The sequence below is a fragment of the Leptodactylus fuscus genome, chromosome 2 (assembly GCF_031893055.1).
Source record: "Leptodactylus fuscus isolate aLepFus1 chromosome 2, aLepFus1.hap2, whole genome shotgun sequence".
In the NCBI taxonomy this organism is placed as follows: Eukaryota; Metazoa; Chordata; class Amphibia; order Anura; family Leptodactylidae; genus Leptodactylus; species Leptodactylus fuscus.
The window spans coordinates 69,917,243-69,931,645 of NC_134266.1; the positions used below are offsets into that span (position 1 = coordinate 69,917,243).

The window sequence follows — 14,403 nt, forward strand, 5'->3', positions numbered from 1 at the left end:
TGTCTCACTGGCACAGCCAACTGCGCAGGCGTCGGAGGTGACGCCGCCGAAGAAAGACGAGGAAAGAAGGGGAGGATCCAGCAGAAGATAGAGGCGTCGCAGGATCGTGTTCTCGAGAAGCAGTGGGGACGCCCTCATCGCATTTTCAGTGCTGGGGCCCGCCCCCATCGCTGTGAGAGAACTAATTTACATACCGGTAAAAACCGGTATTTCTAAGGAACTTGGAGAGTGTGATGTGACTATGTTGACATGTATGTATAAAATGACTGCAGGTTTCCGTCTCCTGTCCAGTTTCAGGCAGGAAACGGAAACCTGCGAAATGGAGACTGGGGCGCAGATGTGAATGAGTCCTTATTCAATGGGCTATGCAGCTTTCAAATTGATGCCCTCTCCATAGGATAAGCCATCAATATTATACTGACGGGGGGTTTCAACTCTGAACTTTTACAAAGTAGCTCTTTAAAAGGGCTATAGGGTTCACATTTTAGTCTCTTCAATGAGTATATAGGAGTACATATGGTTTCATATACATATGTTGCTTCTTTGCCCCTTTCGCCAACACATTTTAATCTAATTTTGGACTATGGAAAAGACATCAATTTTTAAAAATCTAGATACCCCTTTACAGGAAGGGCTGTGTATTTTAAGTGATGCAGAAATGTCAAACTGTAGAGTTTTACTTATAGATTTCATTATAAGTGCAGTAAAAAGTGCCAAATATTAGATGTACAGGCCATGGTACAAGGTGTTGCAAACTTTACTGAGTGACAACCTTACAATACAGAAGGACTTTTTGACATCGCACTGCCTTCAGTCTTCTGTAATTCCTTAGTGCACTGGCTGTTACACATTAGTGAAGTGTAACAATGACACTGGACCCCATTACAGTACATAAATCGGAATAGAACGGAAACAGTCATGAAGCAGGGGACTACACTGCGCAATCCAGACTTTTACTTTTAGAGTTTTGGCCTTGTGACCCTATAAAGACATCAATACATTTAGCAGGATGTGTAAAATATTTAGCTGTCAGATGTAACAGCTTTTTTAGCATTGTCTTCAGAATGACTGCTTTCTACTGTACATCATATTAAATAGCGAGTTTGCATCTAAGTGGCATGGGGAACGTGTTCATTCCGCAGTCTCTGTTTAGCAGGGTTATCTTGGAACACGAATTGTGTGCTTTGTGCTCAGGCTATATGTCTTCCACCTCTCTAGGCATCTGTGCCATCCATCTGACAGATACCCAGTGAGAGGTTACATGAATATCCACTCGACAAGCTTGCCAGAAAATGGAACTAGCTCTTGCTGAAGCCACACATGTACAGTCACTTCTATTCCTCACAAATACCCATGTTCCCTGGGGGATGAGGCACCCAGCTGTCTGTCCCAGGATTGTTGTCAGGACTGAAATGTGGGATTTAGGCATACAGGAAAATAATGATTTGGCGTAGGAGTAAAAGCTTAGTCGTACAGACAGTCTAAGGCGACTCATTTCCCGACACCACGTGATGGCTGTAGACAAACTTTCTCTATTATACATTGTTATCATGGCAGTCTGATACTGTGTATTGAGTTTTCACATTACAAGTTAAAATCTGTAATAGGGTTTACAAGTAATGAGGATTTCCTTTATTTCGGGCACCCTGCCTCTACATGAAGCTGACAGTCATCTGTTATGCATAAATATATATATATAGATATATATATATAGATATATATATATATATATTTTGACTGGCATCTATAGGGATTATGCCAACATTATAACTAATTGCTTAATATAGCAATATGTCAAATGTCTGAGGGTAAGGGTCTGACGGCTGGTCCCCCCCACTACTCATGAGAATAAGGTTCCTGCGTGTCCCCTTTTGAAAACTAGAGTACAAGACTTGTACACAACTCCAGCAGTCCTATAGTCCCATAATATAATTGGAATTTTCTTGAAATTTCACCCATGTATTAAGGAACCATACCATATAAGTAAGTTTCAGGTCTACTGCTGAGTTTTTGTATAGTATAATGTGACCTCAGCACTAAATAACCTGACATTCTGGTTGCTGGTCATGGGGATCATCCTGCTTTTGGTGTCAAAGTGTAATCTTGCAACCAAGGAAATCAAGTGTTAATCCTTAAGTAAATGAGCAGTTTGGTGCACGCAGGGTGTGGCTGCCTCTGTAGTTTTTGCCTGAGGTTGCTGCATATCGGACCTATCAGTTTTTAGGATGGGGGCTGATGCCGGGCGGTGATCACAGGTGATGGGGCCCTGGCAGGTGCGGCCATGCCCTTGGTGTACCAAACCGTTCATCTGCATGTAGATAAGAAGCCGATTTTCTCAGCTGCAAGTTTTCATTTGGACCTATAAAAAGTTCTGTTCACTAAGCTCTAGCAGTCTCTGCAACAGTACGGAACGTGGGTTAGAAGCAATTTTAGAGGTGGTAGACTAAGATATTTCATTTTTTATTTATTTTAATAACTCTAATGATGTAAGATCAGGTGTCGTGCGGCTCCAAGCATGTCAGATTGTTAGAAGCTCTGTCTGTGTGAGAAACTGGCATACCACCATTAACCTAACATATTCCACTCTCCCCAGCCCTGAGGGTATCTGCATTTACCTCAATATAACAGTCTAATTCTATCTATGAAATTACCAAGTTTATTTATTCATAGAGTTTGGGAAGACATTCAGGTCCTGCAAAATGAGCAACATATGTTTGACTTGCCCACACGAAACAGCACAACCATGTACATTTAAGCCACCTGTAGACCCTAACTGATGGATCGAAATGTATTTCGTATGACAGAAATTGCTTCTATATACAGGGGGAAGTCAAACTTGTCAAAATTATAGACAGCGGTGCTTTGCTTACATTCACATACTTTTATTTTATATGGTATTCTAACTAGAAGTATTGGGGGAAAAAATGTACTTTTTCCATCTGTGCGAAAAGAAAGATTGCACAGACCCCCCCTTTGTTCCGAGTCTAATGAAGGATGATCTGCTATTAAAATAATTAGCAACGCTACTTTGATAGAGTGTACGTAATTAACAGAGCCCAATGCCCAAGAATAGAAATAAAAAAAACCTAAGATTCCAGACAGTTATTTATGACACAAAAATGTGTTACTGTAATTTCACATAATAATTACGGCTCAGAAAATCTGACGTTAATTTAAACAATCACAAAGAGCTCTGCACGCTACGCTCTCTAATGCAGTGATTACAAGGTTCCACCTGTTTGTATAGGAATGAATGAGGCGCTCATCCTGCTAATGCACCATAGCAAGCTAGCCGATGGAAAATTAGCAGTAATTCAGGTGACAATAACTGTGAAATAGAAGTGACAGAACAGATTCACAACTATTTTGTCAAGTATTCTGGTAGAGGAATTGACCAGAAGTCTTTAAAGTTTCTTTGCTTAGCACGAAAATGTCAAGTAGGTGCATGGAATCTGAACAGAACAATATTACAGGTTATGGACTCTAGATTTTAAGGACAAATTGATCCAGGGTTTTATACTGACTGCCAGATTGGAGTTGGGAAGGAATTTTTTCCCTGAATTGGGGCAATTGGCATGAGCCTCATGGGGTTTTTGCCTTCCCCTGGATCAACACTGTAGGGGATTGTAGGGTTATAGGTTGGACTTGATGGACCAACCTCATCTACTATTTAACTATGGAAGTTCACTTTTTTTTCGTTGTCCTTCTTATGGAGAACTGTGCAGCAAAATAGAGCAAAGTCTGCCAAAGATGTGTAATAAGTTTGCACATAAAAACAATATAATGCTTCACCTGTACTTGCTGCAGATTTAGGTTTTGCCAAGCAGCTCGTGCCCACATGGCACACTACCACCCCACAGCTGCAGAATGATAACCCTGTAATAGTGAAATCCTGACTAAACATTTGTAAACTCCCTACATATAGACTAGTCAACAGTTACAAAAAAAGTTACATCTTACAAATTTTAATGTTGCATTAACTAACTGCTACTCCCAAGAGTTCCCATTGCCACACTAACGTGTATGTCAACCACACAAGCAAATAATAAAAGTTAATAAGTGAGTAGAGGTATCCACCATCTACTGATGAAAGTCCTACCTTTAACTTGTCATATCGGTCAGCTAAAGCAGCAACTTGATGATCCCGATGCCGCCCAACCAGTTTACACAAGGCACATATTAGTTGGTCATCCGTCACACAATACATATTAACTTTCTCATCCTCATGTTCCAGACACATTAACCCTCTGATGTGTGAGTCAGGGATCGGTTCAATCAAACGGTGCCCGGTAAATGGCTTCTTATTCGGGTGAGTTGCCTTTAGGCAGTCGTCACAATAAGACACTTCGCAAGTCACGCATGTTTTTATGGCCTCTTTTGCCTGGTCCTGGTCACAGAACTGGCAGAGTACTTTCTCGCTTGAAGTCATGCTGTTGTTGGTATCGTATGTCCGCTCTCGGCGTGTCTCACTAGGGGAATTAGGCCCACTCACAGATGCCTTCTGAAATCTGTCGATGATGTTCTGCAAAGTCACGTTCCTCTTGAGTCCGTCTAAGCCACGCTTACTGAGTGTGATGACATAACGGCAGGTGGGGCACTGGAAGGCGTTAATAGATTCGACGGATTCGTTGTTGGCACAGTGGGAGACCAGGATGCGATGCGCACAGTTGAAACAGAGGCTGTGAGCGCAAGGCAGCAGCAGTGGGTCTTCAAACAGCTCCAGACAGATAGGGCAGGTCAGTTCCGACTCCAGTGTTTCCATCTTCAGGCAAAGCTTTCCTGTGTCGTCAGCGAAATCCAGGGAAGCTGATCAGCTATCTGAAAGCACAATATAAAATTTGATTAGGCGAGAGGGGTCAACCATGGGGGGTTGTCAACGTTAATATTTGCGTTACATTCCAAAGTGTCCACGGTAGACAATCTACCAGCAATTAGCTTCTTTAATGTTCATAGGGTCCACTTATTCCTGGCTAATTGGCAAATGAACAATGGATCGAGTAGTTGTAGTTACCCCATAGTCACATTACACCTCAGCGATCCTACAATTACGAGTGTTGAAATCCCACACTATAAACACAATGACGTTATGTTTCCCGAAGACTTTGCTTCATAGACTAAACCAATTGTCACGTTTGTTTCATTCTTTTCAAGTTAACTCAATTGACTGCAAAGACTCTATTGTGAAATTGACCTTATATGAAATGGAAATATAAGTTCACATAGGTCAGTAATGGATTCATTTACACCTAAGTCATCTTTTGCTAAAGAAGAACACTTAAGAAGTCTGACTTGCTGTGAAAAACTGTTTTATAAGTGTAATGTGAAATAACTGGAACCATATTTTCTGCTATGCTTTCCACTCTGAGAGCGAGGATTGGCTTTGTCGAGTCGCCCTCCGCAGCTCTCCCTGCCTCTGCACTTGTCATGGGCTCATTGCTGCTTTGGGTCGACAAGTCGGTGAAGCAGAAGCAAAAACGATGCTTCACACTCATCGAGATGTACCTTCTCCGAGAGCCACATACATTGGCTTTGTTGTTCCTGTGCTTGGACAATTTCAGACAGCACAGCTGCTACACTGTACACTCTGAAGTTTATTAACTGTTTTTCTGTGTGCTCAATGAGTCGCAGAGAACACAAAACATAAAAACATTAAAATTACAAAACTATGGGTCATTAAGGTTTACGCTCATTAGCAGCAGCTTGGGAAACAAACCATTGCTCAATGACTTCCCAACAATTTACCCACAGCAGTTCATATATTAATAGGATTTTTTTTCTTACCCACAACCCCTGTGAACCTTCAGGGAATAAAACAAACAATGAACAAATCACAGCTGGGCATATTAAAATAAAACCGAAATACATACAGTATAAAAAGAACCTTCAGCCAAAATTATTTTTTTTCTTTGCATATCAGATTATACATAAAATTAAAAAAAAATATATTATTATTATTATTATTATTATTAATAGACCCTCATTGGGCTAAATATATCAATCTGTGCCAGTTTTCTTTCTTGTGGCAAACAAGTGCCACGTCCCCAATCTGCAAGACATTCACATTTAGTTTGAGTTATACAAGAAGTACACCAGTTACTGACTGGCATTTATTTCCAAGCTAGCACATGGGCATGCGTCAGATTTAGTAGCCTCTTGATGATTCAGGTGCACCTATGGCCAAGTTGGGGTCTTTATTTATGCACCTCCTACTCCAGTCTTAATAAATCCCCCCCCCTTCCCTATTGTATGTAGGGTCATCATAAGATATAGTAAGGGAACTGTATAAAAAGTAAATAATTAATATAAAAGTTATCAATCAGAATCCTTATAATACAGACAGACGTGATCTGAATAGTGAGCGAGAAGCTCAGAGTCCCCATAACATTATGGTTAGACATCAACAGATACAAGATGGCCTGTATATGTAGGCCTATACTACAGGCTGTCAGAAATGACAGACTGAAATTCTCTCAAAGGATAACGTTTTGTGTCTTGATGATGCTATGGGTACCTACTATTTTAACAAACTTCTGATATGTCATAGGGATTGCTCATAAGGAGTTTGGGTGCTGAAATGGAAGTGCAGAACCTTTCATTGAGAGCTGTAAATCTTAGGACAGGGTCATATGGTGAAATTTCTCTCTCTTCTGAGAGCCAAGCAGAAACAAACCAAAACTAAGGGACACACTGGTCAGTTGAGCACTTTTTGCCAATTGCTACCGGGCACCGACCAATCAAAACTTCTGACACATTGCCATTCCAATCCAGACTTTTGTTAAAAAGAAAGGTACCCTTTAAATGTAGAAGGTTCCCAAATTATATATATATATATATATATATATATATATATATATATATATATGAAGCAACAATCACATTTTCCTCTTTTCCGATGTAGTATGGGGTGTAGACTTTAGCAGAATATCCAGGACAAGCACTGTGCAATGTGGCAATACAATGGTTTCCTGCTACATGCCATCTCATTTATCCACACAAAAGAACATTTTTATGTTGTATTATACAGAGATTATATTAATCCACAGGTGGAAGTAATACATACACCCAGCACATCTGCTCATCAGAAGAAGCCATCTCTAAAGAAATATGGGACATTCCTTTCTATATTATGCATTCCTTAATAGCATGTATCCTTCAACAAACCCTCGAGAACAATTGCCAAAACCAACAACTGGAAGAAAGTTTGGGGAAACTTAGGACCTTAACACTTTAATGTCTATCCCCAAACTGTAGAGACACTATACAGTAGAGTGTGCGTCATTCCTTTACCGCTCATCATCATCATCAATAGTTAGGTGGTGGTCCGAGGTAACACTTATTACTAGGGTCCAGGGGCTTCTAGATACATTTCTGACTTTCCCAATAGATTGCTAGGCTGAAACTACAATGATAGTACTGAATAGTAAGGGATAAAACAAAAAGATAATGGTTGGTTCCTCTCATAGAGCAGCCTTTCATCAAGTGACAACTGACAACTTCTATCCAAGCATCCATATTAACTCTTGTTTTGCATTTGTAAAAAAAAACAAACAGAAAAAACTGCATGGTTGAGCTACAGTTTGGTATACTGCTTTATGGACATGAGAACCAACTTTACATAACAGCCTCTCCCCTTCTTAAAGGCAAATACAGCCATTACACTAAGAGTAGTATAGTAAACACAGTAACAAAATTATTTTTAAAAAGTACCACTTTCAAAAAACCTTTTCACATCAAGGCCCTATTTTAAGTCATCCCTATTATAATAAAATAAGGATATTCACTAGGAACCCACAAAAGACAAAGATCTTACAAAGTGCAGCACTAAAAATAGAAGTGTTCATCAAAAAATCCTTTTTACCATTGCTACACAAAGAAAGAAGAGCGAGGGGAAAGTTGAAAGCAAAGAAGAATCCGTATAGGGTCAGTAAAAGGAGCAAGTGAAGACAAAGAGGAAAGATTTAATTGCATTGTTATTTTGGTATTTAAGGGTTCATTTACATGGGCAGATTATAACAAGCTCTGATGAGGCAATATAGCAAATACATAATTGACTACAGTTACCTTTCTCCAGTTGGTACAAGGTGGGTAGAGTGACCCTTGCTTCCTCAGTTTACTTTACATGCACATATACAGTAATAATAGAAGATCTATTTGTGTTATTCCTAATATTTCTCTCATCTCTGTGGGATATTAGTTACCAAAAAAAGAAAAAAGCAGCCATGTTTTCAAGTCCTGCACAACCACCTTAACTTTCTTGACATGTCCACTTTAGTAAATGGTTGTTCTTACTAAACACGTATAAATAAATTGACATTTGGGTGAGAACATTCGTCTCCTAAGTGAATTGTGTTACTATATAGTCAAATACAATCTAACCAGTGCTGATTATGTAGGGACTGTAAGGGGGTTGACAACATCTAGTTGCCAATTTACCCAAATACTTAGTAATGGGTCAGTGCAGAGTTCTAAGAAAAGATGAATCAAGGAGAATTTACTTCATTTCTGAAGTAGTCCTGACAAGTTCTCCTCTTATGTGTGTGTCCAGCCTAATACATACAATTGCGTGTCTGTGTGAGAGCCCTTTCCAATCCCATGTCCCATATGTGCTAACTGAGGTGTAATTGTTGTATATGGTCACTGAAAATAAACAAGAAGGAAAATAAATAAAAAGCTAATCGATACTTGTATAGACCATTTGTAAGTGGATTCTGTCCTGAAGTTAGCGTAACCAGAGCCTTGACAGGTTTGCTGCGACTAAATCACTTATGGCCCTCCATTATCTAGGTCCATGTAAACACAGCTGTCCTGAGGAAAGGGCTGGTGCCATTTTGGCCAAAATCTGCGTCACACCTTTTTTAAACAATAATAAATCCCAGCAATATCAATAAGCTTTACTCAAACAAAACCAATTTCCTCAAGTATGGCTGCTGAAGTTTATTTGGCCTGTGAACTGCGCATTTGCTTTGTACTAGACCTCACAGTGACAATGTATATATCTGCCAGCGTAAAATTAAACAGATCTTCCAATTTTCATTCACTTATAGTAGTTTCAACACCATAGAAAATAGACAAGTCTGGTATTCAACACCTTGAACACTAGATCTTGCTACACATTTGACACGTCCTTCCACGCAGGCAGATTAATTGCCCGAAACGTGCGCCTACGCACAACAAAGGAAGTCAGGCACCTGCCTTCTGTCAGATTTACTTGCAAACCATTGGGAGGGGCATGAACAAACAACTGCCCTGCTTATAGTATGTTGGAGCCCCTCTTTTGTAGAGATACACTGTTTTTAGTAGCCTACAAATGAACAAGCAAAACACTTGAGCGTCATCTGATGACCAGACAGGTTTATACAGGGGAAAAATGGAGGACAAACATTCACAAAAACATGTTTCAGCTCACCACTCTAGGGGGTTGTAGGGTTATAGGTTGGACTTGATGGACTGATGTCTTTATCCAACCTCATCTACTATGTAACTATGCATATAAGCACGTGTAAGATGGTCTTATAGCCTCCTGCAGAAGGCAGTAATATGATCAGATTCTCTGTACAACATTCTGAACTCTTTTCTTTTAACCCAAACTTAGAGCATCATAGACCTCTACATTGTTGTAAATTTGATCCACAGTTCAGATGGAACTTGTGGATACAATGCAGAAAATTTGGACGCATTACGGCCTTATTGTCGCCATACACACAAAGACAAGTGGACCGGCAGTTGACCATTTCATAAACCCACGATTGGTTGGTTAAGACAATGCCATATTCCTTTTTACAAAACCTTGGCTTGTCTACCCACATCCAAACACCTGGTGCACCGAGATGCTACGCACACTACAGACATGTAAATGAAGATAAAATCCAGCACTTCTGGGATCTTCAGAAAATTCAGCTTTTATGAGACCTTTTCAAACCACATGTACAGAGCCGTCCTGACAATTTTTAAGCAGACACCATAACTAAGGTCAGTGCCTGCCCGAAATGCATCAGAGTAGCCATATGTGGTTATAAAAAGCTCCACTAAAGGCTCAATTTTATGAAAATCCCTGGATTGCTTCACATTTACATACTCTCTTTAGTCCATACTGGTCACAATGGTTGTTCAAACTGGTTGAACTGGTTGACACCAAGTGAGGGACAAGTGATCCAGCAATGGGAACCTCTCTCACCATACACAAGTAAGGACTAGTGAATAACAGAGGACATTTTATTTTTTAGATACACCTTCAAATTCCACATGATGAAAGGTTGTTTTGTCTAAATTTGCCTGCGCAATTTATAAGGCCATCTTAATATATTTGAAGACATGTAAAGGTGTGAAACCTATAAAGCTATTCCCTTATTTCTATATAAAACACCAAGTACGGGATATCACGAGAAACTTAATAGTTAAAAATAACAGCACTAGCATATGTCACCACACAAGACCACTTATATAGAACACAAAGGTATTAACTAGTAAAACTAGAAGACAACTTTAGACTCGGGTACCTATTAGACTTTACTGAACCGCATAACGAAAAATTAACTTGGCACAACATCTAACTTTAATGTCAACCTTTGCCCAGCCCTGCCACCTGTTCCTTCCTCCTCTCCTACCTGCCAGGCGCTCGGGTAATTCTAAACAATGTGAGAAGGAGCTAACCTTCAAATGAGAGAATATGTAGTGTAATTATAGCCGAGAATTAGATCGGCCATGCTTTAGATGACACAACATCTGTTACCTGAGAAAGCCTTTTGATGTTGACATATCAAATTGAATACTTACCGATGGATCTCGCCATGCTTCTGTTAAGTGGAGCATTGTGCAAGAAGAGGACTGGGTAACCCAGGGCTGACAGGTCAGGGGTCCTGAGGGGAACTGCTACTGAAACACAACGTATCCTTGTGCTGAGCTAGGGTAGTTAATGCGAGACTGCTGACATTAGATCACAACAGGAAAATCTGTGTTACAATGCCAGGAAAGCCAGCTCCACCCAATCACCTCCGCCAAAATTTCTCCTAGCAGCCGAGTTCAACGACAGATAGCGAGGACTTTTCTCAGATTCCTACTCAAGCTGAATGAAAGGCAGCTCAGGATAAGCTTCTTTCACTACGGCATCTCTAACCTGTTCGGGGGCAAGATCTGGTAATGGAGATGTGGAAAGTAGGATAAGCTCAGCTTTCTCTGTAATTAATCCACAGCTGAATGAAACTCACCAGTTCCCATGAATACAGCAGGAAGCCGACCTGCCACTGGCAGAATACTTTACATATTAAGAAATGCAGGACCGGCCAGCGGCCGCATACCCCATTAATAAAGCAAATCCTAGAAAGTAGCACGCATGCTAGTGTGACAAAGACAGCGACATGAAACTACAATAACACACCCTCCTTTACAAGTGGGGACAATACACATACACCTAAAGTACACTATGTCCTTACACCATAAAACAAACCAGGAAGAATGGCAAACAAAACTATTAGTCTAGAAAGAGCCAATGCTGAATTATTCCGGTTATAAACTGATGCCTATGGGGGGGTGATGGACTGTGGTGGCGCTCGATGCACATTTGGAGTTGGATTGTTGGTGTGGCTGACTGACAGGTTATACATTGGTATGGCATGGCGTTCTTTCTGGAACTTTACAGATCTATCAATTCTTAAACATTCATATCATTTATTCACTTTTCATGATAGTGGCTATTTGGTAAAGTGATACAGCAAGAAAATGGAACAATGAACGTTCAACTAGCAACCACTACGTCTGTTTCTTTACATATATATCGTATCCCCCTATTGTATCTGGTTTTTTTCCCCAGGTAGCACACTGACCAATTCATTTCTATGGGCCCGTACACATGGCCGTGAATGACATTGTCACTTGTGCAGGTCAACAGTCCAGGCCGTAAAATACAGAACAGGTTCTATTCCGGTCAGATTTGCTGACCTGCATCTGTGGCTCTTATTCATTAAATTAAAGGGGCCACAAGGCACGGCCGATGCACGGACGTCACATGCCGGAGATCCGTGCCTCCCCTGTGCACCGCCTATGCCTTTCATTCACAGCAGCCGGTTAGCACATGGTCGTGACCAGCCGGCTTTAGGGTTGGAGCCTATATTATATGTACAGAATGTGTCTGGAGTCTTTTTTGCAGCATGTACCAAATGTATCCATAGGACTACCTCCAGCCGACAGAACCCAGAAGACTGCCTAGCCACCTAGCTAGTACATTATAGTTTAGCATTTTGTTGTGGTATATGATAGCACACAATCTAACGGTGAGACAAATGGATTTTCCAAAGTCAGAACAATGGTCCACATTTACTAACAGCGTAACCTTAGGGTGTATTCACACTGAGTAAACGCTAGCTTATTCTGAACGTAAAACACGTTCAGAATAAGCGGCGTCTAAAGCAGCTCCATTCATTTCTATGGGAGCGGGGATACGAGCGCTCCCCATAGAAATGAATGGGCTGCTTCTTTCACTCCGTGCAGTCCCATTGAAGTGAATGGGGAGTGCCGGCGTGTACGCTCCGGCATGAGCAGAGCTTGCCGTATACGCCGGCACTCCCCATTCACTTCAATGGGACTGCACGGAGTGAAAGAAGCAGCCCATTCATTTCTATGGGGAGCGCTCGTATGCCGGCTCCCATAGAGATGAATGGAGCTGCTTTAGACGCCGCTTATTCTGAACGTGTTTTACGTTCAGAATAAGCTAGCGTTTACTCAGTGTGAATGCACCCTTAGACAGGCAGCCTGAAAATGTCGAGTCTCTTCAGACTGCCTAGTCCACGTTTTATACCACTTATTAGTGGAATTACTTTGCGTCAGAATTTTAGTTAAAAATTTGGGCACAATTTTGCGCATTTAAGCCACACCCTGTTTCCCCACAAAACAATGCTCCATTTTCCATCAAGCTGTAGAAATGCGGCCGGAATCTGAAGGTGCCAAAATAGTGACAGTCTGTACTAGATTCTGCTATTTCTATAATGCACTGTAAAAACGAAGCTTTGGTTTTCAATTTAAAGAAACAGTTTTATATTATATTAAAATATTTAAAACATGTTAAGAGGTTCCTCTCTAGCTGTGCAGGGGTTAACATTAATGCCCCTTTAAGAGATCTTTCCTTGGACGTTACTAAGCTCAGTTCTCTTTTGCATCATTTTAGCAAGTTTGACTCGCTGAAAGAAGATACCGGGCCCATACAACCCTGTACAATGGAGGCAGGGAGAAATTCTTTGCAGTCAATGAATATGAAACAGTTAAGCCTGATTCAGATGTTACAGCACAATGCCCTTTTCATGAAAGGAGCAATATGTCTGGGGAAAGACGTGGCACTGCCAGCCAGTATAAATATAGTACCCTACCATGAGAGCCAGAAAAAATGAATTGTTTTTTCATTTCTTTCCCAGCTTTGTAAATTTCCCAGTACTGGCATGGTTGGTAGGTCACAGAATCGCTCATGCAGGGAAGGTAGGTCACAACACACGGCTGGGTAACCTCACTATGGGAGAAAAAGCCTCTGGCCCAGCCAATAGTGAACACTTAACAGGGAAGCAAAAATAACGTATCCATAAATCTTATAGAGACAGATAATATTTGGGAAGAAGAACGGGAGGGGTTTGCTTCCATGTGTGAAGCTACATAGAATGACTGATTCGTACAGCACCAAACATGAAAACGTACATTATTCTCAGTATCACAGAGAATGTTAAAAGCCTTCACCCTAGACATACGTATATGAGTGAGCTCATAGATCAGGGTACAATACTCCAAATTCAAGGACAATCGCAGGCCACCAACAGCGCACACTCCTAGAAAGACTGACAGGTCACAACACCAACTTTAGCCAATTGTGTGACTTGGGCTGAAAACCTTTTTAGGCTAAGGCCCAATTTAGTGAGCCGCAGCCAAGAGTGCTGCAAAGAAGTTGCGGTGGAAACACATCATGGTTTGTTCCACAGCGCTTTTCACTGAAAGTTTGCAAAGTTTTCCCATTCGGACTTTCTGGTTCAATTGTACCTATATGGAAAACGTCAGCGTTTTCGTATAGGTATAAATGACATGCTGCGACTGCAATGGTTTATTAAATGGCAGCATGTCCGCTGTGGGTATTTTTCTGCAATGAATGGATGGGAATAGCCACAAGCATGTAAAATGCCGCCATTATCCAATGTGTTTATAAAATTGGGTTAGCAAGTGAGGCAGAACAGCCCTATAGGTTGCAGGTTTAGAGACATGGGTTTCAGCACTGCAGTTGAACATGTGCTTTCCTGTATGTTAAAGGGTTGTCCAGCTCTTTTTAAGTTATAACATACCATCAGAATAGGTCATCAAAAAAGTTCAGTGAGGATCCAAAACCAGGGGCTTCAGCTGATGGGCTTTCTGAAGGCACCTGCAATGCTTGTGTGAGTG

General features: G+C 40.9%; 1 protein-coding gene across 5 annotated transcripts in view; it reads right to left on the reverse strand.

The window, feature by feature from the left end:
- MID1 (midline 1) overlaps positions 1-14,403 on the reverse strand; it is a 254,008-nt gene that overhangs the window by 84,423 nt on the left and 155,182 nt on the right. For 3 of the 5 annotated variants that reach the window (XM_075263953.1, XM_075263951.1, XM_075263949.1), the window contains exon 2: positions 4,100-4,818. In XM_075263953.1, the coding sequence (XP_075120054.1) occupies positions 4,100-4,762 (663 nt within the window). In that variant the 5' untranslated portion in view covers positions 4,763-4,818. Of the gene's footprint in view, positions 1-4,099; positions 4,819-5,191; positions 5,256-10,773; positions 11,042-14,403 lie in introns of those variants that run through there. The other 2 variants (XM_075263952.1, XM_075263950.1) reach the window with 2 other exon arrangements.